This window comes from Vulpes lagopus, chromosome 1, assembly GCF_018345385.1.
Source record: "Vulpes lagopus strain Blue_001 chromosome 1, ASM1834538v1, whole genome shotgun sequence".
NCBI classification, from domain to species: domain Eukaryota; kingdom Metazoa; phylum Chordata; class Mammalia; order Carnivora; family Canidae; genus Vulpes; species Vulpes lagopus.
In genome coordinates this window covers 74408103-74434162 of record NC_054824.1, presented here as the reverse complement: position 1 = coordinate 74434162, position 26060 = coordinate 74408103, and the positions used below count along the sequence as shown (strand labels likewise).

At 34.4% G+C, this 26060-nt stretch overlaps 1 protein-coding gene across 15 annotated transcripts in view; it reads right to left on the bottom strand.

The window, feature by feature from the left end:
• DLG1 (discs large MAGUK scaffold protein 1) overlaps positions 1-26060 on the bottom strand; it is a 232396-nt gene that overhangs the window by 36549 nt on the left and 169787 nt on the right. For all 15 annotated transcript variants that reach the window (XM_041748422.1, XM_041748253.1, XM_041748574.1 and 12 more), the window contains 2 exons: positions 16798-16900; positions 1551-1665 (listed from right to left, as the gene is read on the bottom strand). In XM_041748422.1, coding sequence (XP_041604356.1) covers positions 1551-1665; positions 16798-16900 — 218 coding nt within the window. The remainder of the gene's footprint in view (positions 1-1550; positions 1666-16797; positions 16901-26060) is intronic.

Genomic DNA, 26060 nt, shown 5'->3' with positions numbered 1-26060 from the left:
GCAAGGGGGTATGCTAAGAAAATGGAGGATGATTATTTTTAGAAAATGAAATTGGGGATTCTTGGGAGGTGACAGCTATTTTCATTAAGTTTTTTGATAATATATAATTTGCAAAAATATTTACTTCTTTAAAAATAACAAAAAGGAAAAAAACAAAAAGGAAAGATGATTCATTAAATGTACCTAAAACAAATACAACCTAATGTTTTGATTTTTATGGCTTTATAAGTTTTTAATGAATCACTTATTAAAGGCAACACCCAATTATACTAAGATTAGAAAATACCGACAAGAAGAAAATGAAAAAAAAAAAAAAAGTTTTTCCTTTTTCTGTGGATATCAAAATCACATAAAATATTTTAAGGACTCTGGAACAGAAGAATTTAATAAATATTGCAAGAATTGGTGGAAGGAGAGAAAGATCTGATACACTGAGGATTCCCAGAACATTGCTAGGGCAGAAGGAATGAAAGGGGCAGGAAAAGAACAAGTGAAGAAAGTGAAAAAAGTTTCCTTTTATTATGTATCACAGAATAGTATTATTTGAGACAATGTCAATATAATGTCATATGTAAATAAATACACAGTACATGCTTGTTTGTAGAGATATTTTTATACACATATACAAACATATATGGGATATGTGTCTATTTTATGAAACACATCCAATCAGAAGAATAAATAAAACATACAAGGAAATGTTCCCCAATAGGATCAGAAGGAATGAAAAAATAATGAAGAATGGTACAGATTACCTGTAGTCATCAGCTAAAGTTAAAATAATGGCATAATAAAGAACTGAATAAAAGCTCAGCTAAAAAAAAAAAGTAAACAGAATACAAGGAGGTCATCTGTATTAAGTCCTATTAGCCAGTGAAATAAAAAAGAACAGTTTATATACTAATGGTATCTGTTTACTATTATTAGATTTATGCCATCACATTAATCTATTATAGAAAAATAACATGCTTGTCTTCTCCCAAGTACTTAAAAAAAAAATACATGCAGAAATTTCCTGAATCTGTGTCATTTACTGAGGCTATTCACATTTTAAACTATTATTTACATAGGCTCTCTCTGCTATTATGGAAATTGCCATAGAAATCTAATCATAATTACTCAGAGAACATTATAAAGAATGTAAGTAAAAGTAAGTATTGGATGTTATGACATACCAAACTACAGTATAGTCACTAACTATTATTCAAGGGGTTGTAGAACTTTCATTAATACAATAATAATAACATTCCAACTCTTGAAATACACATATAGGAAATGAATCATAAAATAATGTTTCCTTGGTATGCAATATACTTTTTTTTAAAAAATTTATTTTTAAACAATCTCTACATCCATCACGGGGTTCAAACTCACAACCCCAAGATCAAGGGTGGCATGCTCCAGTGACTGAGCCAGTGCAATGGAGTGTAGTCAGGAGCCCCTGCAATGTATTTTTCTATATTAAAACTAACTCAGTCATAGTAAAAGATGTGAAGGATTTCTTGCATGCATAAATAAGGATTGTCATAGTTAGAAGTAAAAAAATTTACCTGACATAGAGGGATCGCTTCTGGCTAGTTCGAAGAGAACCTGATCCTGAACTAATGCTACTATTCATCATCTGCTCCCGTAAGTCATGTATTTTGGCTTCAAAACGACTGTATTCTAGATGGGGAAAAAAAATTTATATTTACAATCTAAAAAATAAGTTACTTGAAAATAAAGTATTAAATATGTTAGTTATCTTATATTTGATTAAATGTGGTTAGAGCCTTAAAAGAGTAACCTGCATAAGATTTTGGCCAAAATGCAAATTTCAAAAAAAAAATTAACAATTTTCTGAATGTACTGTAAGTTAGAATTGGCTGAATTAGAATTTTCTCATATGCTATTTTAAAGTTCTTATCACATTTAATCAATTAAAAGACAACTTTCATTCATCAAATACTAATATCAATCTCGTATTACTGTCTATTTAACTGTAACTTTAAAAAATTAAAACTCATTATTTATTTTAATTTTTATACTTAAAAAGAACAATTCTATAATGTTTTATAACCAATGCTTTGTTTACTGCCTTTTTCCCCTTGAGGAAATCATTACTTCTATGTGCTTAAACAGAATTTGTGTATAGTCAAGAATATAGCAAAAACATACCGTAAAAATTAAAAAATTAAATTTACTTCAACTCATTTTATAATTTATAAATTTTCAAAATGCCAAAATAAGACACAAAGTAATTTGAATAGACATTTTAGGATTGTTTTTATGTAAAAACAAGTATGATTTGGAAGATGAACTATTTTAAACTACATCATAATAAAAACTACTAAGTCTATTAATAAAACCTTAAACACTTTTTCAAATATATTGCAATTACACAGTTAACACTCTTATATCTTCTTCTCTACTTATAATAAGCAAATTATTTTCTAGAAATTTGGCTAGATCTCATGAGATTTTCTTGTAAAACTGGTTTTATAGCAAGAGCAAATACCTTGCTTGGGAGTAAGAATAAGTATGATTACTGTGGAGTTATTCTTCCTTTCATCATAGTCATCAAGTTTGTTTTGTGGATACTAAGATTAACTGAATCAACAATTCATCAAAAACTCAAAAACATTTAAAAGCTCACATTAATATGTAACAAAATGCTATTTTATCATCCTTTAAAAATATAGTAGAAATTAAAATATAAACGTTAGTAGACTGTATAATGTATCCATTATAATTCAACAATTAACAATTCATGGCAAACTTTGGTTTGTGTAGACACAGCTAAGATATAGACAGATTGATGAATGGAGATATAGATAAAAATATAAAGTGAACTCTGAACTAGTTTATACTAGTTCTTCTTTTTTTAAAGTTTTATTTATTTAAGTAATTTCTATACCCAAGGTGGAGCTTGAACTGACAACCCTGGGATCAAGAGTCGCATGCTCCTCTGCCTGAGCCAGCCAGGTGCCCTTATTTATACTGGTTCTTCTAATTAACACTTAGTCTATTCTCTCTTATATCTGTATGTGCTTTATTGCATAAGAATTATCCTAGTTCCCAAGACACTAGGAATAACAGAGTACTGCACGGTGACTTCATTTTATCCAATATTACACTCACAGCAGCCTTAAAATCACAACTAAGATCATGACATCATTATTGAAAACAGCTATTTACTTTCCCTACTTATTATCTTATTTAGAGCATGGTCCAGTAGGGAGATATATATATATATATAGCTTAATGGCTAAATTACTCTTCTCCCTAGGTATTACTGTTGCAAACTGGATATATGTTTATGTTCATTGTTCTTATTTATTTCCACCTTCAATTTCTAGGGGTTGCTTTTTAAGTTTTTCATTGTTTTTAATAGGCAGGTAAAATAGCTCCAAGGTCATATCTGTAAAACAAAGATATTAAAGAAGTTTAGCTTCTAGTTCTCTCCTACCCTACTCTGTCTTCATTATATATAGACATTTACAGAAAGGTTTATTCTTCTAGGGGTGCCTGGGTGGCTCAGCTGGCTGGGAATTCAACTCTTGATTTTGGCTCATGTCATGATCTCCGGGTTATGAGATCAAACCCTGCACTGAGATCTCTGCTGAACATGGAGTCTCCTTAAGATTCTTTCTCCCTCTGGCCCTCCAAACCCTCTGTCTCTCTGTCTCCTTCTAAAAAAAAAAAGAAAAAGAAAAAGAAAAGTTTTTTTCTTCCATTTTAAGTAACAGAAGCAGATACACATGTATATGCAAATATATTTACACACACTTAATATGTGTAATATGTAATTATATATACATTTCTTATTCACACATACATACACATACGGCTCCTTTCTTAAACAGTAACCTACACATTTCTTCCAATATGCTTATTTTACTTAACACTAAGTATAGCAGTAGTCTTACTAATAGTAAGGACACTGTATATAGTAGCATATATAGATGCCTCTCACTCTTTTTTAATAGCTGTATAGTTCTTCTGCATTTAACCATTATCTTTTACTTACAACAAAATATGGTAAAGAGTCAGATTCTGGTTTATCAGTAAATTTGAAAATTGTTTCCTTTGAAGAATTAAGATAACTTTTGATATGACTGAAGTTGTTTGATCTCAGTTCTATTCTCCAAAGATATGTGCTTGTATCCCACATGTTCTTGTACTATGTGGCCTTGACATTCCCCCATCAAGAGGGTGCAGTCTAATCACCCTCTCCTTGAATTTGGGGTGGCCTTATGACTCACAAGTAAACGAATATGGTAGAAATGATTAAATGTGACTCTCAAAATTAGATTAGAAAAGGCCATAAAACTTTTGCCTGTTTCTTTAGGGATGCTTGATCTGGGGGAAGACAGATAATATGGAAAAAGTCTGAGAACCTTCATAGCACCATGCTGCAGAGGTCCCATGATGGTGTTCTGAGCCCAAATTTCTAGCCAGTTATCACCGAGGCTCGAGACAAAAGGAGTAAACCCATTTTGGACCCTCATCCAGTAGCTGAATCCCATTAAGTGACATCAGTCTATGCCACAAAGACCAACCAGACAAAACTGTGAATTCCTCATCTACAGAATCCATAACATGGCTACTGTTTTAATACACTAACCTTTGGAAAAGTTACGAAAGAATAGTAACTAGAACATACTCTTGCTATGCAGTCTATTTCACTTGTTTACACAAATACAAAAGGAGAAGCCTTCCTAAATTTAAAAATACATTAAATTCCTAAAACAAGGAATTATATACATTTTATAAATGTATTAAATAATTTCAAACATTAATATTTTGTTCTTGTAAAATATTCAGATATTTCATAAAACAGATTTAAATAAATTTTATACACTTTCAAAAGTAAATACATAAATATAAAATTAGGGAAGTTTATTCTTCTAATGGTAACCTTTTGTTTAGCTTTTGCCCCCTTCACCATGAGCAATCTCTCAGAGCTAAACTGAATTATCCTTTTATATCCAGTTAAAACTTTAAAGTAATTAGAAAGCTTATGTTATTTTCATAGCATCTCCAAATTTTTCCCATTTTCTGATAATTGTACTTTTATCCAAACTATCAGAGCATACAGTCTTTTCATATCATATACTCTCTTCCTTACAACTATATTAATTAATTGCTAGCACTAGTCCTTAGAGATCAGTATCTCTATCATTCTGGGTGTCTGAAATTTATTTTCTTCTCAGAGAGTGTTTATATGAACAATATCACTGAATATCAGTTGTTTACACATTTGACTTCAGCCTTTATATGTGAGTCTATTCTATTCAATTTCTTTCTTTGATTCTTTGAGTTTGTTGACTCCCACTGTTTCCTATAAGCCATTGCTGATGAAATTCTAATAACTATCTCATTTTCTTTCCTTTAAAGAGCATTTTTTTTTTTTTTATCTTTGGCCTGGAATTCCACTGAAATTTTTATTTTTTTTTATTTTGAGATCTTTATTATTTATTTGTGAAGTTAAAAATGAGTGATAGAAATTGAAAGCTGCCTTACAATTTTTGGGTTGTTCCCAATTTGTTTTCAGTTTCATTGCTGTCCTGAACAGATGGAATAAGACAGACCAGTCCTGGGAGAAGGGAGATGGAAGGCATCCCAGGGATTGGAACTCAGCAGAAAAGGAAGAGCAGAGAGGCTGAGGAGCTTGCTGGAGGTTGGAGAGCAGGATGTGTGTATTTTTCTTGTAATTCCAATAATTTTATGAGAATATTTCTCAGTGCTGGTTATCATCTTAGGTATATAGAATGTCTTTTTGATATACAGTTTTTTTTTTTTAATTTTAGGAAGGTTTTGTTTTTACATTGTTAGTATTTGTCCTATATGCTTTTAGTTTTTTCCTATGAGACTTCTGCATGTATGTTGAATACTCTTTGCCTACTTTATCTGTCATTCTCAAATCTTTCTTAATTCCCTGCTTTTTAAAAGTAATACATTTTGAGAGTAACTTGCTACCTTGATGTCTCATCACCCTTGAATACTTCGGTGTGTATTTCCTATAAATAATGGAAATTTTCTTATATTAACAAAGCCATCAAAATAAGAAAGTAACATTAATACATCTAATGCCCACACCCCGCTAAAGTTTCCCCAATGATGAATGCGCTGTGCCTCAAAGGGGTCTATTTTTTTTTAAAGATTTTATTTATTTATTCATGAGAGACAGAGAGATGCAGAGACACAGGCAGAGGGAGAAGCAGGCTCCATGCAGGGAGCCCGACGTGGGACTCGATCCTGGGTCTCCAGGATCATACCCCAGGCTGAAGGCAGTGCTAAACTGCTGAGCCACCCAGACTGCCCAGAAGGGCCTAGTTTGAAACCATGAGTTGTCATATCTGAGCATATGAGCATTTAGTTGTCATATCTCTTTAGTTTCCTTCAGACACAGCAGTTCCTCAGTCTTCCCTTGGCTTTGTAATCTTGATACTATTGAAGATTACAGGTCAATTATTCTGTAGACTGTCTCGCACTTTAGGTTTGTCTGATGTTTCTACATGATTAGATTCTGGTTATGCAAATCTGGCAGGAATCATGGAAGAGATGTTATGTTCTCCCCACTGCACTCTAGCAGGCAGTTTACAATTCTGATTTGTCTCATTACTAATGTTATCAACTTTTAGCACTTGATTCTCTGTGAAATTACTTTTTCCCTTTGCAAATGACAAGTCACTGAAATCATATACACTTCCCCCATTCTCATCAAACCTCCAACTAATTCTATTTTTTTCATTAGTAAAGACTCATGATTTCAAAGTTTACTCAGTACAGTATAACCTCAAATTATTGCTCAATTTAGCCAGTGTGAACACTTTTAAACTAGGTATTCTGTCCTTTTGACATATCTCCATTATTCCTCGAGCATTTCTTTGCTCTCTGGCACAGAATATTAGAGTAATTCTAGTAGTTTCCTTGTCCCACCCCTGGAACTGGCCATTAATCCAAACAGCCTTGGGGAAGAGTATTTAGAGGCCAAGACCTGAGTGTTAGGTGTACTCACTGCTATTGGTCGCAGGCTCTCTCACTGCATAGGGCTAGAGAATTTTATACACACACACGTAAAATAGACACACATTTATAACTATAGTTATGTTTATATAAATTGAAAACATGCTTATACCAATTTCTCCAATTCTAAGTTTATATTTAAGTTTTCTCCCTTTCCATATTTAGCACTATTCTAAAAATGAAAATTACAGATAACATTACCTTCAGCATATATGTATTCATTGGATCGCTCTCTGTATGTAAGGAGTCTTCTGTCTCTACTACCTTGACTGGGCTTTAACCAGTCTCATGTGTTACCTCCTCACTCTGCTCAGACTCTGACTCCTCACACCAGAGCAATCCCCCACACAGAAGTCCTCTCTTCATGATTAAGTCCTAATGGGTCACCATAGCTGTCTCCAAACTCCCAGATCTGTAATGCAGATAACTACCCTACTATACTCCAACTAATTGCTTTTATGACTAAGTTGATCAGGATATGGAAGGTAAGGAGCTCTTATTTTTGATTTTTAAAAATATCCTCATTTTTACCTACTTACTTTAAGGAAATATCATGCTCCTCTTTGTTAAACTTAATTTTTGAAATAACATTTTTAATAATTTTCAAAATTTTATCAACTCATTTACATTGTTCTTTCAAATACTCCATACTTAAGGTTACACTTTTCATGTATTTCATGGGCATGTTTTTCTGGCATACTTTCACTGTGGAATGTTATTCTGATCCTTATTTTCATATTTCAAACAGATTTCTTTTTTTTAGCATGCTTTTATATATATATATATATTTAAGATTTTATTTATTTATTCATGAGACACACACAGAGAGAGAGAGAGAGAGACAGAGAGACAGAGGCAGAGACACAGGCAGAGGAAGAAGCAGGCTCCATGCAGGGAACCTGACATGGGACTCAATCCCAGGTCTCCAGGATCACACCTTGGCTGAAGGTGGCGCTAAACCACTAAGCCACCTGGGCTGCCCTCAAACAGATTACAATTGGATTCAATTGTTCGTTTCTGTTGTTCATTTTTACGTGAAATTAGTTTTCCTGAATGTTTTTTTTTTTTATATTTTATTTGAGAGAGAGCACACAAGCATGGATGCACAAGGGGGGAGGGGAGGGAGGAAGGAAAGGGAGAAGTAGACCCCTACTGAGCAGAGAGCCCAACATGGGGCTGGAGTCCAGGACCCTGAGATCATGACCTGAGCTGAAGGCAGATGCTTAACTGACTGAGCCACCCAGGTGACTCAGTTTTCCTGAACTTTAGATAAGCCTATTTTGGATCAGGATGCCTTTTCTGTCTTCAGGTCTGGAGCTCCCTCATTTGTTGCTTCGGACAAATGTTCAAAGATACTATCTCACACTCAGATTTCCTAGTGGTGTATTTTCCTACTTGTCTGTACCTTCTGTTTCCTTTGGCTCTATTATCCTTATACTGCTGAATCTGGATTTTATTCTTAGAAGTTTTCCCTTGGTTTGGGGTTTTGTACTGAAATGGAGCTATCATTGGTTAATTGTGTTGGAGGGCCCAGACTGTTCCATCTCTCTTATACCTTACTGTAGATCCCCTGTGCTTAAAATGTAGATTGTGCAAAAACCCTTACAATTGTAGGTGCTGTTCTCAAATTGGGCACTGCCTTTTCTAGTGAGTACTGACTGGCTTTTGGGCTTCTTGTGCTGCTTCCCCTTGTACAGATCCTGGTAATATAGGGTCTCACAGCTGTTGATAACTTATTTATATTTGCTTGTATTTTGGGGCTCCTGGGGATATCCTTTTATCTAGTTTTGTCAGAGATCTGTTAATAAATTTTGGTTTTGCTATCCATTTTTTTTTTTTTTTCTGGGAATAGGGGAGGTGGTAGTTCTGGGCAATTCAACTTTAAATCTACTATTCTATTTTTAATTTTCTATTTGTCCCACTGCTCTATTAATCCATTATTTTGTGATTGTCCTAGAAAATGATTAGGAAATGGTAAGTTTTCAATATTTATACTTTTGTTTTTAATATTTTAATCTTTTTAAAAAATTTTAAAAGATTTTATTTATTCATGAGAGACACACACACAGAGAGAGGCAGAGACATAGGCAGAGGGAGAAGTAGGCTCCCTATGCAGAGCCTGATGCAGGACTCCATCCCAGGACCTGGGGATCACAACCTGAGCCAAAGGCAGATGCTCAACCACTGAGCCATCCAGGTGCCCTTATTCTAATCTTTTAAATATCTAATTTGTACATTTACTCATTTAGTCATTCATTCATTTTAAAACGTTTATTTTTTAAGTAATCTCTACACCCGATGTGGGGCTTAACAACATTGAGATCAAGTTACCTGCTCTCCCAAGCCAACCAGGTTCTCCATAATTTCATTTTTAAAGATTTTTTTAAAAAAATTTATTCAGAGAGAGAGAGAGAGAGAGAGAGGCAGAGGGAGAAGCAGGCTCCATGCAGGGAGCCCGACGTGGGATTTGATCCTGGGTCTCCAGGATCACACCCCGGGCCGCAAGTGGTGCTAAACTGCTGCGCCACTGGGGCTGCCCCATAATTCATTTTTTTTTTTTTAAATTTATTCATGATAGTCACACACACACACACACACACAGAGAGAGGCAGAGACACAGGCAGAGGGAGAAGCAGGCTCCATGCACCGGGAGCCCGACGTGGGATTTGATCCCGGGTCTCCAGGATCGCGCCCTGGGCCAAAGGCAGGCGCCAAACCGCTGCGCCACCCAGGGATCCCCCATAATTCATTTTTAATAATGACTCTGTTTAACAACTACTTTGCAAAATTCCGAAAATCTGACAATTTGGCTCTTGTAAGCCATTGTATCTCAGCTCTTATACAAATGTGATGTCTGTGCTTCTTTAGCTGAGTTCCTAGTTTTCCTTCACTTTTGTTTGATAATCCCTTACTGACTTAACAGCTCTGTGATGGCTTTAATAAAAATGTTCATTATATTTCATACAGCATTACTAGTTGTTTTCAGTGATTTTGCCAGTTGAATTAATGAAAGTTCTAATGACTTAAAACATTATACATTTTAGAAATTTAAAAACCTTCTGTAAAAAGAACACATTTTTTTTCCACATCCTTTTTTTTTATAGTAAAGAATACTCTTTCCTAAGAAGTAACTAAGCTATTACAAGTAGCAGTTAAAGTCTCAGGTATTCAACATTTAAGATACTGGAGAGTTAAGTCAATTTTGTTAATTTCTTAAATTTGTGCCTCAAATTTAGTACTGTGTTTACTCTATTCAGATCTTCTTTACTTACTATTAAAATCACATCACAACTTATTCTAGGAAAGCTACCACTGGGAGAGAGTTGAAATGTTACACAGAAGGTTTTCTCTCTTCAATATTCCAGAATTTCCGAAGTTTGTCATCAAATATATTTAGGGAAGTCTCTGAACTGTTGGCTATAGGTTAAATAATATATGTATGCTTATAAGAGGAGAGGATAATGTTTAATAGATGATTGTCTGCATTTTATTCCCCTTTTCAACTTCTAATCTTTGTTTTGACCGTGCCAGAAGTGAAAAGATGGAAGAAATTAGGGGAAGAGAGTGGAAATAAATTGTACCTCCCCCAATCTCTTTGAAATTTCCAATCCCAACTATGAAAAATAAAACTCATTAATGAGTTTATTTATTTAATTTAAAAACTCTATAATGAAGTACATTAATTAAACATAGAACTTAACATTTGAGAGCAGTACCTCTCAGAGAATAGATAGGACTGATTTAAAGAAAGAAAAAGGGAACTGTTTTGGGTAAGAAAGCAGGCTGCTTAGGTAGTAGGAAAGAGTAGAAAGATATAAGAAGGAAAGTAAGACACTAAAACAAAATTTAATTAGGAAGCCACTATAGGAAATCACTATAAGAGATGACAAATGCTTTTTTACAAAGAAATGCCACTGGTCCACAATAAAACCTCTCCGTTTAGTCTGTACTTTGACTCTCTTTGGTTGTTACCAGAAGGAATAAGGGAAATAAAATGAGGAAGCTGGGATTAAAACTCTACTTCTGCAGTTGAGATTGGCTGATTTATGCAGTTGAGATTTATTTTATTTTTTAAAAAAGATTTTACTTATTTATTCGAGAGAGAGAGAGATGCAAAGACACAGGCAGAGGGAGAAGCAGGCTCCACTCAGGGAGCCTGATGTGGGTGGGACTCGATCCCGGGACTCCAGGATCATGCCCAGGACCAAAGGCAGGCGCCAAACTGCTGAGCCACCCAGGGATCCCCTGCAGTTGAGATTTAAATTAAAGCTTTGGAATTCAGACAAGTGGCTCTAAGCAAACCTCTCAATTTTTCTAGATTTCGTTTTAGCCATTTAAAAATTAGGAATAATATAAACTTCAAGAAATGTTTTTTTCTTGCGGAAAAAAAGATTAAGACAACCAATAGGAAAGAAAAAGTAAGTTTCATGTTAAGTTTAATTCTTTTTCTTTTATCTCTTTTTCCTTTAATAGTATCATTGCAATATAATCAATATTTTTTAACCAAAAATATAGATTAAAGGTCTGAAAACTGATATAGTACTAGTACACTTGAGGAACAACAAGATAGAGTATTTGAGGTTAGGGCTTTTCAGGATGTGAGGACCCACCTGGAACCCAGAGTTGTCATAAAGATTATTTGAAACTGAAGACATTAGAGATTCAACGAATAACAACAACAACAACAACAACAACAACAACAAAAAAGCTTTCCTGGAGCTTCCCTTATCTAAACAAAAGAAGCAACTTTGGGAAGTAAGGCAGTCATAAATCCCTTCTCCTGGAGAGTACTATGGCTTTGAGATGGAAAGACTACTCTTAGGTATACAGACAAACATTATCACAAACTTTCTTCTAAAAATCTATTTATTTATACCGTAGAAGGTTTTTCTTTCCACTCTTTTCTCCATACTAAGTTAGGTATATAAGCCACTAATGAGCCCTACTTCTTTTGCTGGCTCCTCCTAGGTATATAAAATAAATCCTTTCTCATGTGAATCTGTCTTTTGTCAGTTTAAGCTGCAGGCCCCAGCAAGTGAAACTAAAAGGTTAGAGAGCCAAGTTTTTCCTCTTCTACAAAAAGGCTAGAATAAATCTTAACCACTTAATAGCGGTGTAACTGCCATTATTACTTAAACTTTTTGTGCCTTTGTTTACTCACCTGTAATGTAAAATGGAGATTAACAGTGCCTACCTTATAGGCTTCATGGAAATTAAAAGAGTTCATAAATGTAACTATGTAACTATGGCTAGTACCATATTTGGCATACAATTTTTTTCTATTATATTCTATTACCTAACCCATAGGAAGTTCTTGACAGATCAGGAACTATTTGCCAAAATTTTGTAACTTCTGAATATGGAGTCAAAAACAAGCAGAGTAATTCTAGGGCCTGTGTTTGATTAGAGCTATAGATTCTGAAAGATAAAAACTTACTCCTACCAAAAGCTTACCTCTTTGCTCTTTGTCTGCTTGTATGAATACCTGTATGTCAGACTATCAATGAGGCAGAGAATCCCAAGGGATTCATCATTAGTAAAGTGAAGATACTAACTGTAGAGAGATGAATGATTATCAGTGTTAGGTGACTACTTTATACTTCTAAATCTGAGCCTTCAACTTATATCTTTGGCCTTCATAGCAGTTACACATTGATGATGTGGAATATATATTTTTATAAAGTGTTGTACAACAAAAATACAGTTATTAAAAATACATAATAAAATGAAACATAAAACTATACCATCACTGCCTTATAAACAAACAACGTATAAGAAGCAATACAACAAGGAGGAGACAGGTGCTTTCAAAGTACCCAAAAGTTTTAAATTTTAACTCCTATTTTTGGTCTTCTTCTTCTTCTTATTTTTTTTTTTAAATCTATGATGTCATTTCTTCTCTGCCCATCTAAATCCTATCCATTCTTTAGTTGCCAGTTAAACCCCAACCCTACTTTATGATATCTTTTCTCATGTTGACAACATAAAGTACTTCTCTTTGAATTCCTAAGGCAAAGACTGCCTTCTGTGCTCTACTGGTACTCACCTTGTTTTTATCAGGCAACAGTACCATAGATATGTTAAAAGAATACAGTAAATGTCAACACTGCCAGACTAAGCACTCACTAAAATATTCCCAGTGAGAAGTATTTAGATTTTGAAGGTAATAGAGGACTGAATCCTATTACTAGCTTTGTTATGAGTCTATCTCATTATCTGTATGTAGAGATATAGCTACATATTTAATAAGGCTCTAGAGCAAGCTTTAAATAAATAATAAACAAACAGGCACCTAAATATAGAATTATAAACTGTGTTAAGTGTTATAAGAAAAATACTGCAGTGCTATCAGAAATAGAACCATGAGAAAGAGCCAGCCATACAAAGAACAGGGAAAAAGAAGACTCTAAGAAAGTAGAGGATGATCTGAGAATTAGGATAGTATATGATGCGATAAAGGGTCTGAAAGAAGACCCGTACTGTTAGAGCCTAAGAAGCAAAAGAAGGAATAGAGGGCATGCAGTGATCACACGTGTTTTGATGTGCTCAGTCACACAGTGCCTTCCTTGTAGGTCCTATTAAAGGGTTTAGATTTTATTCAGAGTTCAATGAAAATGTTTTAAGTGGGAAATGACACAATGACACACAAACTTTGTATTTAAAAAGATCATTTTGCTTAATGAGCAGGGAAAGGATTGGAGAGAATCAAGAAAGAACTTGTTAGAGGCTATTAGAATAGTTTTAGGTAAGAGAGGATAGTGGTTTGGCTAGGGAAGTAACTGGCTGAGATCAGAAAGGAAAGGGAGGTCAAGGAAGACCCTGAGGCTTCTGGCTTAAGAATCAGTGGAGGTGTCATGTACTGAAATGGTAAAATAATTGTTTCAGGCATGCTCAATTGCAAACACCATAGAGAAATACAGCTGGTGACATCAAATAAGATAATAGTAAGTTTGGCACTCAGGAGATATTCAGAAAAAAACCCTCCACATCTGTAAGAGTAACTAACATAAGGGTCTAGCCTAGAAAGAGAAACACCTACTGAACAGTAGCTACTTGAATAATCAAAGTAGAATGCAAAATCTCCTTGATAAAAGAATGGCTCCATCAAGAGAACAGTTTAAATTTTAATTACAACTGAAGAAAAAGTAACAACTAAAATATCAATCAGAAAGCTTCATATAGAAGTACAGAAATCACAAAAAAGAACAAAAGAGAAGACTAGAGTACAAGCACAGAAAAAGATAATCTAAAAGGAAGATTCTCGGGCCCAATCAATAACTATTCAAGGAAAACAGTAGCCCACCCTTCCCAACCATCAATGGCCAAGTTTATCTAGTGCAGACAGACAGAAGTTAGGCTTAGTTAAAAGGTGCTAAATATAAAAAAAATGGTAAAGTTAACTATCCTGGTTCTGGTCTATGCTTACCAAACATTAGAGCACAGCTCTTCTTTCTATCAATTTTTAACTCCTTATTAAATACAACTGTGTCTCAGAAGATGAACATTGATAAACATTAAATAGAATGTTTGAATTTGGATGATATTGAATCAATTTTCTATCGTGTTGATTTACTTCCTTTTAATTCAGTAAAGTATTCTTGAACATATAATTTCAAGCATTTATTCTCTTCTTTACAAAATTTTGTTTAGAAAGTCTAATTATGTATATATTTCATATATATCCTTGCCTGTCTTCCATTGCCTAATATTTTCTAATCTTTTAAAAATCTCCTTATTTGTTTCATTTTATTTTTCCTCCTGTATCCTCTATTGATTTTTCTGCAGTGTCTCTTTGTCTTTGAGCTCAATTTAAGAAATTGCTTTCTTCTTTCTTGGGTTTTGCTATCTCAAAATCAATCTCTTGGGTTGTGAAGCCATTTTTCCATACAGTTCTTACACTTCTATTTAGTGGTCTTCTCTCAAAGAAATGAATGCATTAATTGTTGAAAACATTAAGATCAAATTTTTATCTCATCTATGCCAATGCTTTTTGTGTGTGTATGTAACTAACTTTTATGTGTTGCTAAGTTTTGCTGTTTGTTTTCACCAGTTCTTATTAATATCTTTGTATGAATGCAGGGACAATTGCTTTTTAACTACTTAGTACTGAATAAGTGGATTTTAGCTGAACCAGAAAGTTAAGGGGTGCAGGAGGGATGGAAGCACAGTATCTTCATGGCCTTTGAAACCAAAGGACTGTCACATTATCTGATACTTGTATTAAGACATATTCCTTTACTCCAAAACTACTCTTCTCTAAACCAAACCACATCAAGGATGGCTTCTGTTTTAGCATGTTCACTCCAATTCCCATGAAGCTTGCCAAAACCGAAGGATGAGGTTTTTATACCTCAAAGAAGTTCCTCACCTTTAGAGTGAGTAATTTTCTGTCGTTTTCTAAGTTCTGCCACCACTGAGAATTCTCAGCATTCCATGTTTTTACTCTTCTCTCTTTCTATGTAGCTTCTGCTGGATCTCAAGTTGCATAAGCAAGCTTTTGCCTATATTTTGTTGTCCAGGGCTTAATGTGAGGTGGAGTTGTATCAGAAGTGCATGTATATTTTATTTTCCTTGTTGCTTTTATATGTTTTCTGAGGCCAGATATTGACTTGCCTTTGAACATACCTAAATAGTCTAGATTCCTTATGCACATATATAAATGAGAGGCCTTCTATTACACTGGGAAGCCAGTATCTTAGTACATATTGATAACTTGGCTTCCATACAGTATACCTATAGGGCAAGAATGTGCTGGCCAGAAGATTAAAAGCATGTGTGGTCCCAATGGAGGTTTTGTTTTTCACTGAATTAAAAACTTGACATTCTGATTTCATATATTAGTCTCTGTTTGGTTAGTGTGAATTTACTTGGAACTTATCTATTATGTAAATGGATTTCTCTTTGTTCAGTTAATGGACCTAAAATGCTGAGGTTAACAACAATACATATTATGAAATAGCAAGGAAAGCCATACATGCTACTTTGATTAGCCAAAAAAATGTATTTGGTTTTGTTACAAAAATAAATCCTGACCTAAGAAAAAAAATAAATATTAACAGTTGCTAAATCAGAAATTATTTCACTGACTCCTTTAGTCACATCATCCCTTCCTTCTTCACCTTGTTGTTTGTGAACATTACCTGCTGTGCTATGTATTCTTCTGGGTGTTTAAGCTTTTAAAATTCCACTGAGGTTTTACTGGAGAAGTGGTTATGTTGATGTACACTAGAGTTTTACATACATTTAAACATGGCGTGACCTAAAATTTTCCATTACCACTTTCTTTCCCAAGGAACTAAGGTCACGTCCATGATACTTCATTATCTAGAAACATACTACATTCCAAACTTGTATTTTTCTCTCTTTATTTTAAACAGCAATAAGGGCTATTAAAAACATAACTTAAATCTTGATATAAACAATATAATCTAATTCAAAAGTCAGAAAAGGGGATGACCTAATTTTCTTTGGCAATGCTACCTATCATTGCATATGGTTTTTATGATCCTTTGGGATCAATGAGTTAATAACACGGATATGTGTTTGATTAGAGGACAGATTTTAAAAAATAATCACTTGAAAATTAATCCAATAACAGTGAATTACTCAAATTCCTATAGCCTACTGACCACACTTTGACATGGGTAGTGAACTATAGGTTCAGACTAAACAAATACTACATTAATAAGAGATCAAAATATAAAAAAGTTAAGCTTGGAAAGTTAAACATTATTAAAAGGAAGAATTCTAAAAACTGAAATAAACAATAAACAAGAATTTTACTACCTTCAGGCCGATACTGTGCAACAATCGTGACAGCTTGGCCAGCATTTTTTAAAGCAGCTGCTGCTTGCTCATGGCTGGCAGTTCTGAGGTCAACACTGTTTACCTGTAAATCAAATCAAATCTTAAATTTCAAAGAAATTATTCACACTGATTAGAAACCACAATAGCCTACATTTTGAGTAGCACAGATAAAATTACTATCAATGAAAGCAATTTTATTCACTAAGAGTACTTTGCTTATAATCAAGTCAGCAATGCCGAAACATTTTCTTCTAGGTTTTCTGGGAAGTCGTCTACCAATCTCTTGGGAAATATACCTTAATTTGATAACACGAAATCTCAATAAATGTCATTATTTCATACATAACTCATTCACTAGAAACTCATTTCTAGTTCATTTCACTAGAAACTCAAGCAATGGAGAGTTTTTCATTTTGTATGCAGCATCCTTTTGACTTCTGCCTTACTTTCACTCCTACTACTCATTTCAGTTCCAATTCTTTTCCCCAAACTAAGGTCCCATTCTTTTGGAGTAACAGGAAGGCAAGTATTTAAAAGTATTAATACAGCTCAGATTTCAGGGACTGATATTTAAATAGAGTAAATATTATTAAATGAACAAGGAGATATGTTTTGAAGACAGAGCACTTCCTTGAGTGAAATAATTAGTGATCAATTCAACTCAAGAATAAACAACTTCATTCTTATTTCTGAAATGCTGCTGATACCTAGTATATACTGCAAGCACACTACCTTAAGACATTGTACCTTTCCCACTATTAGCAAAACTTAAATGGAAATTCATGGTAGCATTATATTCAAATGGTAGTAACTTTAAAATCAAGTTGTTTTTCCCTCTAAAAACCAGCAGTGAATGGATTACAATAATGCTTGAAACCTTGATCAAATATTTTTGGAAAGGAAGAACTGTCATGCAATTCTTATATGAAAGCATGTTTTGTCAACATCAAGTCTCAAACCTGTTAAAGACCACATACCAATTTTGGAAAAAATGACTAGGAGTCCAAAAATTCTTGGGATTATAAAATTTATATAAAAGAACACTTTAACCATGTAAAGACCTGATATTTGATATTATCTACAAAGGATGTCATTATGCAGGTAAATTAAAATAAACACACATAAAAAAAGTTTTCATTTAAATTCCAGTTAGTTAACATACAGCATAATGTTAGTTTCAGGGGTACAATTTAGTGATTCACACTTCTATAGAACACCCATTGCTCATCACAAGTGCACTTCCTAATCCTCATTACCTATTTACCCCATCCCCCTGCCTATCTCCCCTCTAGTAACCATCGTCGGTTTGTTTTCGGTAGTTGAGAGTGTTTTATGGCTTGCTTCTCTTTTTCCCTCTGCTCATGTTTTGTTTCTTAAATTCCACGTTTAAGTGAAATCATAGGTATCTGTCTTTCTCTGACTGACTTACTTAACTTTGCATAATATTCTAGCTTCGTCTATGTCTTTTTTTTTGTTTTTAAGATTTTATGAGAGAGAGAGAGAGAGAGAGAGAGAGAGAGAGAGGCAGAGACACAGGCAAAGGGAGAAGCAGGCTCCCCATGGGGATCCTGATGTGGGACTCAATCCCAGGTCTCCAGGATCATGCCCTGGGCCAAAGGCAGCACTAAACCGCTGAGCCACCCGGGCTGCCCTAGCTTCGTCTATGTCTTGCAAATGGCAGGATTTCGTTCTTTTTTATGGCTGAGTAACATTCCATTGTGTGTGTCTGTTTGTATAAAAATATATTTAAGAGTATTTTTACATCTATATACATAAGGAATATTGGTTTGTTGTTTTCTCTTCCCATTAGGTCCTTGGCTTCATAAAACAATAATATTGTGCTCATAAAATGAGTTGGGAAGACTCTTCATGTCTATTCCTTTTTTGGGAGGTTTGTGAACGACTGGTGTTAATTCTTCTTTAAAGGTTAGTAGATCATACCAGTGAAACCATCTGGTTCTGAGCTTTTACCTTTGCAAACTGTTTTATCAATTCAGTCTCCTTAATTGTAACAGAACTATACAGATTTGCTATTTCTTTTTGAGTCAGTTTTAATAGTTTGTCTTTTTAGAAATAAATCAACAATGATATATATATATGGTATATATATATATATATAATATATACTACATTATATAATCTATAGAACACATTCATTATAATTGTACCTTGTTTTTAGTAACAATTTTTATCTTCGCTTTCTTTGTATATTAGTATAGTCAGTCACTCGGTTTCTTGATTACTGCTTACATAGTATATTTTTTCCAACCTTTTAGTTTTAATCTTTGTTGAAAAGTAAACTACTGTTGAACCAAAAGTGTGTCTATCATAGTATATAGTTGATTTTTTTTAAAGGTTTGAGAGAGGGAGCACTCAAGTGCATGTGCAAGGAAGGAGAGGGGTGGAGGAAGAGGGAGAGAATCTCAAGCAGACTGCCCAGGGTGTGTGGAGCCCAACACAGGGTTCAATCTCACCACCCTGAGATTGTGACCTGAGCTAAAATCAAGAGTCAGCTCAACTGACTGAGCCACCCAGATGCTCCCTGGATCATGTTTTTTTTAACATCTACTCTATTTTTTAATTAGAATGTTTAATTCAGGGACACCTGGATTGCTCAGTGGTTGGGTGGGCATCTGCCTTCAGCTCAGGGAGTGATCCCAGAATCTGGGATGGAGTCCCACATCAGGCTCCCTGCGAAGAGCCTGCTCTCTCTCTGCCTCTCTTTCTCTGTCTCTCATGAACAAATAAAATCTTAAAAAAATGTTTAATTCATTTACATTTAATGTAGTTATTAAAAGTTAAGAATTATGTCATCTATTTTTGCTATTTGTTTTCTTCACGTCTGATCTTTTTTGTTCCTTTATTCCTCCATTTCTACCTTCTTTTGTTAAACAAGTAGTAACTAGTGTACCGTTTTAACTTCCTTATTATATTTATTTTCAATTATCTTAGTGGTTTCTCTGGATTATAAACAACATAATAATCTACTCTGGATTAATACCATCTTAATTTCATTGGTATATAAACTCTGCTCCTATGTAACTCTGTGCCCTCTACTCGCCTTGAGATACTATCACCACATAAATTACAGCTTTATAAAATGTGTGCCCATCAGCACAGATTTAAATTATTGCTTTATTTAGTGGTCTTTTAAATCAGACTGGAGAAAAAAGGAGTTACTAACAAAAACTACACTTACACTGTTTTACATATATACCTATGTAGTTACCTTTAACAACACTGTCTATTTCTTCATTTGGATTTAGTTACTGTCTATTGTCTTTATTTTAATCTAAAGGATTCTCTTTAGTATTTCTTATAGGACAGATCTAGCAGAGATGAACTTCTTCAGCTTTTGTTTACTTGGGAATGTCTCGATTTGTTGTTTGTGAAGGGTAGTTTTGCTCCTTGATATAGAATCCTCGGTTAATAACTTTTTTTCTTTCAAAACCTTGAGTATGTCTTCGGGTTTCTGTGTTTTTTTTTTGATGAGAAATCAGCTGCTAATCTTACTGAAGATCCCCTGTATGTAATGAATTATTTTTCTCAACTATCAAGATTCAATCTTTGTCTTTCGACAGTTTGATTAAAATGGGTGTATGATATGGATCTCTTCAAGTTTATTCTACTTGGAGTTCAATATGCTTCAGAGATATATTCTATACTTTTCATCACATTTTGAAAGTTTTTGGTCATTCTTTACTCAAATAATCTTTCTGCCATTTCCTATCTCTCCTGTCATTTTGTGACTTCATTATGTATTTGTTGTATACTGGATGATATTCCACAAGTCTCTGAGGCTCTTAATTTTTTTTTTTCCTGTTCTTCATCTTGATAATCTCAAGAGATGTATCTTGAAGTTGAAGAAAAAAATGTTTGCTGATTTTTTTCTTCTGCTAGCCATAGCCACTGTTGAGTTTGTCTACAGCATTTTTGCATTTCAGTTATTATATTTTTCAGCTCCAGAATTTCTATTTCGTTCTTTTTTATAATAGAAATCTCTTTATTGGTATTCTCTACTTGCTGAGCTATTGTTCCTTTTTCCCTCCTCTCTCATTATTTAGTTCTTCGTACATATTTAAAATGTCTGATTTAATGTCTTGGTTTAGTAAACCCAATGTTTAGCTTTCTATTGATGGCTTTTTTTCCCCTGTGTACAAGGCCATATTCTCTTGTTTTTCTGCAGGTCTCAGGATTTTTGTGTGGAAAACTAGACACTTAAAAATCATATAATGTTGGAACTCTGGAAATCAGATCTGTCTTCCTGCCAGGGCTTGTTATTGTTGCTTATTATAGTTGTTTTTGGTGATCTTTCTGAATTCTATGAAGTTTGTATTTTTTGATGTGTATGCCAATGAAACCTCTGCCTAGTTTAGCTCGGTGGTCAGTTAACGACTAGAAACAGATTTTGTTAAATCTCTCTGCTAAAGGGCTCTGTGTGCATGTTGGGTAATGCCTTTAAAACGCAGGTAGGCAATTGTTAACACTGCTTTAATTGTCACTTCCTGTCTACTGAGAGCCTCATGGTCAGTCACAGGTGAGTTTAGGACCTTTTTAGGTCTTTCCTGAGTATGTAAAGAGTCCAGGACATACATGTGTCTGGGAGATTCCAAAGAGTATGTTGGAGTTTATCAAAGGCCCTAATGGAGAGCCCATTCCCATTTATCCTTTTGAGCTTTTGATTAACCTACTGTTTGCCTCATCCAATGTCTCAGGCAGCCATAATGTGCCTATAATTTTGACAAGTACCACGGCTTTTGCTTTGGGGCACTGATTCAGTTCAATACAGAGAGCCTTGCATGTGGGATTTTAAAGAACCACCAGACAGGTCAAATTATGACAATTCTCTGGGAAAGAGGCTCTGAAAATTCTATTCCCATCCTGCTCTCTAGTAGCTGTGAGATTATTGGTTTTCACTATAAATATGGACTATTTCTCAAGGCTAATGTGATGCTGGAGAGCAGACGATGGGACTTAAGCAAGTTAAAACTCCAAAAGCTCACTCTTATGAAGATTCAGTCTTTTTTTTCTTTTTAAAATAAACTTCCTAAACTGCTGCAAGCCTTTGGTTAATTTCAAGTCCTGAACAACTTCTGAATTTGGGCTACTTTTCTCACTTTCAGAGAAGAGAATTTTTGTTGAAGTCTTTTGGGTCACTTGTGATCTAAGATTCTTAGATCAAAATTTCTGGCACATGTAAATTATTCTATATCATACTTGTCGTAACTGGAAATAACAGTAATACCTAATTTATACCATACTGAAAACTATAGTGTTCTATATATGTAAGGAATCTTGATTTCAAAAGCTTCTTTCTTCAAGAACATTAAATTTATCAAAAAGAATATTTTATAAAACCTATGATTTATTTTCATGCTTTCCTTTTATTTTTTTAAAGATTTATTTATTTATGATAGACACAGAGAGAGAGTGAGGCAGAGACACAGGAGGAGGGAGAAGCAGGCTCCATGCCGGGAGCCTGATGTGGGACTTGATCCCGGGACTCCAGGATCGCACCCTGGGCCAAAGGCAGGCGCCAAACCGCTGAGCCACCCAGGGGTCCCCTCATGCTTTCCTTTAAAAACAAAAATTTTTTTAAAGATCTTATTTATTCATGAGAGATACAGAGAGAGGCAGAGACACAGGCAGAGGGGGAAGCAGGCTCCTTGCAGGTAGCCTGATGTGGAACTCAATCCCGGGACCAGGATCATGCGCTAAGTCAAAGGCAGAGGCTCAACCACTGAGCCACCCAGGGGTCCCTCCATGCTTTCCTAAAAAACTTATTTATAATTTTCCCAGTAATGTGGGTTATCATTAAGAACATCAATTTGAGGGATGGTCTTTAGAGCAGTAGTTCACAAAGTTTGGTCCTGGGAATAGCAACATCAGTTATCTCCTGAAAACTTGTTAGAAATATATATATATATATTTTTTGAAATACAGAATTTTAAATCCTACCCAAGTCATAGTAAATTTAAAACTTCAGGGATGGAGTCTAAGAATCTGTTTTTTAACAAGGCCTGGACAAGGCCTGGAGGTGAACCTGATTCAAGTTGAAGACTGAAAACAGCTAAATTTTGTCTAATGAGGTATTAAATTAGTTTGTTCCTAACAAGGCTATTGCTTTCAGGGTATTTCTCTAAAGAAGCTTAGTAAACATTAAAATTTTAAGACTACTAATGCATACAGTCTAACATAAAGCTGTATGTAACTTACACTCACATTAGGGTGAGCAAGTGGCCTGGAGTGTCTGGGATTTTCAGTTTTAAAATTGAGACTAAAGGCAATTCCAGACATGGTGCCTTCAGTGCTAAAACTGGGAAAGTTCTGGGTGAATGAGTCTGTGTTGGTCAGGCTAACAGTCTAGCAGTATGTCAGTGACCCATATAAAGTTGTCCCACGTGGACAGTTTAAAAAACATCTATTTTTGCTTTGAATTTTTTGCACCTAACTCTAAGCCAACTGAAAATTTATTTTAACACAAGGTGTGAAGTGAGGCTCTAAGCTAATTTTACTCCCCTAAACAACTAGCTAATTTGTCTAACATTTATTTTTAACAAATTCATTCCTTTCCAACAATTTGTCCTTATCATACTATAACTTACTTAAAAAATTGCAGTAAGATGTAAAAATGTGAACAGTTCAGTTGTGTCAACAACTGTATACACCCATGAAACCACGATTCCAAACAAGATATATACCTTTTCCATCATCCAATGCAGAAATGTCCATCGTACCTCTTTATAATCAGTACAATCATCAGCAACTGACTTCTACCAATAGAAATTATTGTCTACTCATGATTATCATGTAACTGGAATCTTACTGTATGTATTTTTGTGGTATTTTTATTCAATGTAATGTTTTATAAGGTTATCTAGGTAGTTGTGTTTTAGTAGTTTGTTACTTTTTGTTGGTGAGTAGTGCTGTGTAAATGTACTCCAATTTACTTAGGTATTTTAACTACTGATAGACACTTGAGTCATTTCTAGATCTCAATTATTATTAAGGCTATTATGAACATTTCTGTTAAGTGTTTCTGTAGACATGATTTCTTGGGTAAAATCTGGGTGATATGGTTAGTTCTATGTTTAATTTCTCAAAAACTTCCTCCAAAATTCTTGCAGTGATTGTACAATATGCCCACCAGTAATGAATGAAAGCTACCAGAGTTCCACATCCTCACCAATGTTTGTCATCAATTTTTTTCTTTAGCCATTCAACTGGGTGGGATATGGGATATGTGCTGACCTCCCACAGTTAAAAGTCCACATATACCTTTTGACTTTTCTAAAATCTTAAATAATGATAGCCTATGTTGACAAGAAGTCTTACCAATTTGTATGTTATATGTATTATATTACATACCTTATTCCTACAATAAACTAAAGAAAACATTAAGAAAATTGGTGGTGGTGGGGGGTCTGGGTGGCTTAGTTGGTTAAGCATCTGACTCTTGATTTCAGCTCATGTTAAGCCTTGCATTGCATTGGGCTCCCTGCTCAGTGGGAAGTCTGATTGTCTCCCTCTCTCTCTGCTGCACCCTCACTCATGCATGTGCTTGTTTTCTAAAATAACAAATCTTAAAAGAAAATCATAAGGAAAATACATTTACCATACTACATTGTATTTATCAAAAAAATATGGATATAAGTGGACACGTGCAGTTCAACTTCATGTTGTTCAAGAATCACCTGTATCTCATTTAGGCATAATTTACGTTCAGTAAATTAATCTTGGTTTACAGTTAAGAGTTTTGACAACTGCATGTTGCACAGACACTGTCACAATCAAGACACAGAAAAGTTAAATCACACCCATCCAAATTCTTATGAACACCTTTATTCACTGTTTTTTTTTTACACTGCCCTGATGCCTCACGTTAAGTACCTTTTCACGTGCTTGTAAGTCATTCATATATATTGTTTTGTGAAATATCTGTTTAATTCTTCTGCTCATTTTAAAAACCGGGTTACTCATATCTTTTTATTGTTTATTTGTAGGAGATATTTATGTATTCTGGATACAAGACTTTTGTCAGACACACAGACACTAAGAATATTTTTTCCGACTCTGTTGCTTGCCAATTTGGTTTTTTAATGCATCTTTTTAAAGAATATTTTTTCCTACTCTGTTGCTTGCCAGTTTGTTTTTTTTAATGCATCTTTTTTATGGTTAGTATTGTACGTGTCTTGTCCAAGAGATTGTTGTCTACTGCAGGGTTGCAAAGATATTCTATGTTTTCTTCTGGGATTATGGTTTGGGCTTAACATTTAGATTTATAATCCTTGTAGAATTAATTTTTACATCTGGAGTAAGATGGGGTTGAAGTTCATGTTTTTCCATATAGATATTCAGTTGTTCCAGCAGCATTTATTAAAAAGACTTTCTTTTCTGAGTGTCTGGATGGCTCTGGCAGTTAGGCATTTGACTTGATTTCGGTTCAGGTCATGATCTTAGGGTTGTGAGGCCGAGCCTTGCACTGGGCTCTCTGCTTAGCAGGGTCAGCTTGACATTCTCTCCTATCCCTCTCCCCTACTCCATTTGCACTTTCTCTCTCTCTAAAATTAAAAAGACTCTCTTTTCACCACAGAATTTAGCCCCTTAGTCCTATTTAAGAATTCCTAGTCTAATCCAAGTTTACTAAGTTTTCATGTAGTTTTCCTAGAAATTTAATTCTACCATCCATTTCAAATTAATTTTTATAGATGACAAGTGGTAAGGACACAAATATCTTTTCTTCTTCTTTTGTCTACTTTATCAATTATGGAAGGTGTTCAAATCCCCAACTGTGACTGTAGACTTTTTGATTTCTTTCCTTAGTTCTGGCAATTTTTGCTTCATATATTTTGAAAGGATTATTAGGCACATGCACACTCAACACTGTTGTCTTTTTTTAAATCATTATAAAAATCTACCAATAACACTATTTGTCTTGAATTCTACTTTGCCTCACAGGAATATGTCACATCATCTTTCATATGTTGTTTATATAGTTTATTTTCTTTTACTCATCTAGAACAGGAGTCTTTATATTTATTTAAAAAATTTTTACTTCTCTTTTTTTAAAGATTTCATTTAGGTATTCATAAGAGACACAAAAAGAGAGGCAGAGACAAAGGCAGAGGGTGAAGCAGGCTCCCTATTGGGAGCCTGATGTGGGACGCGATCCCAGGACCCTGGGATCATGTCCTGAGCTGAAGGCATGTGCCCAACCACTGAGCCACCCAGGCATCCTGAGT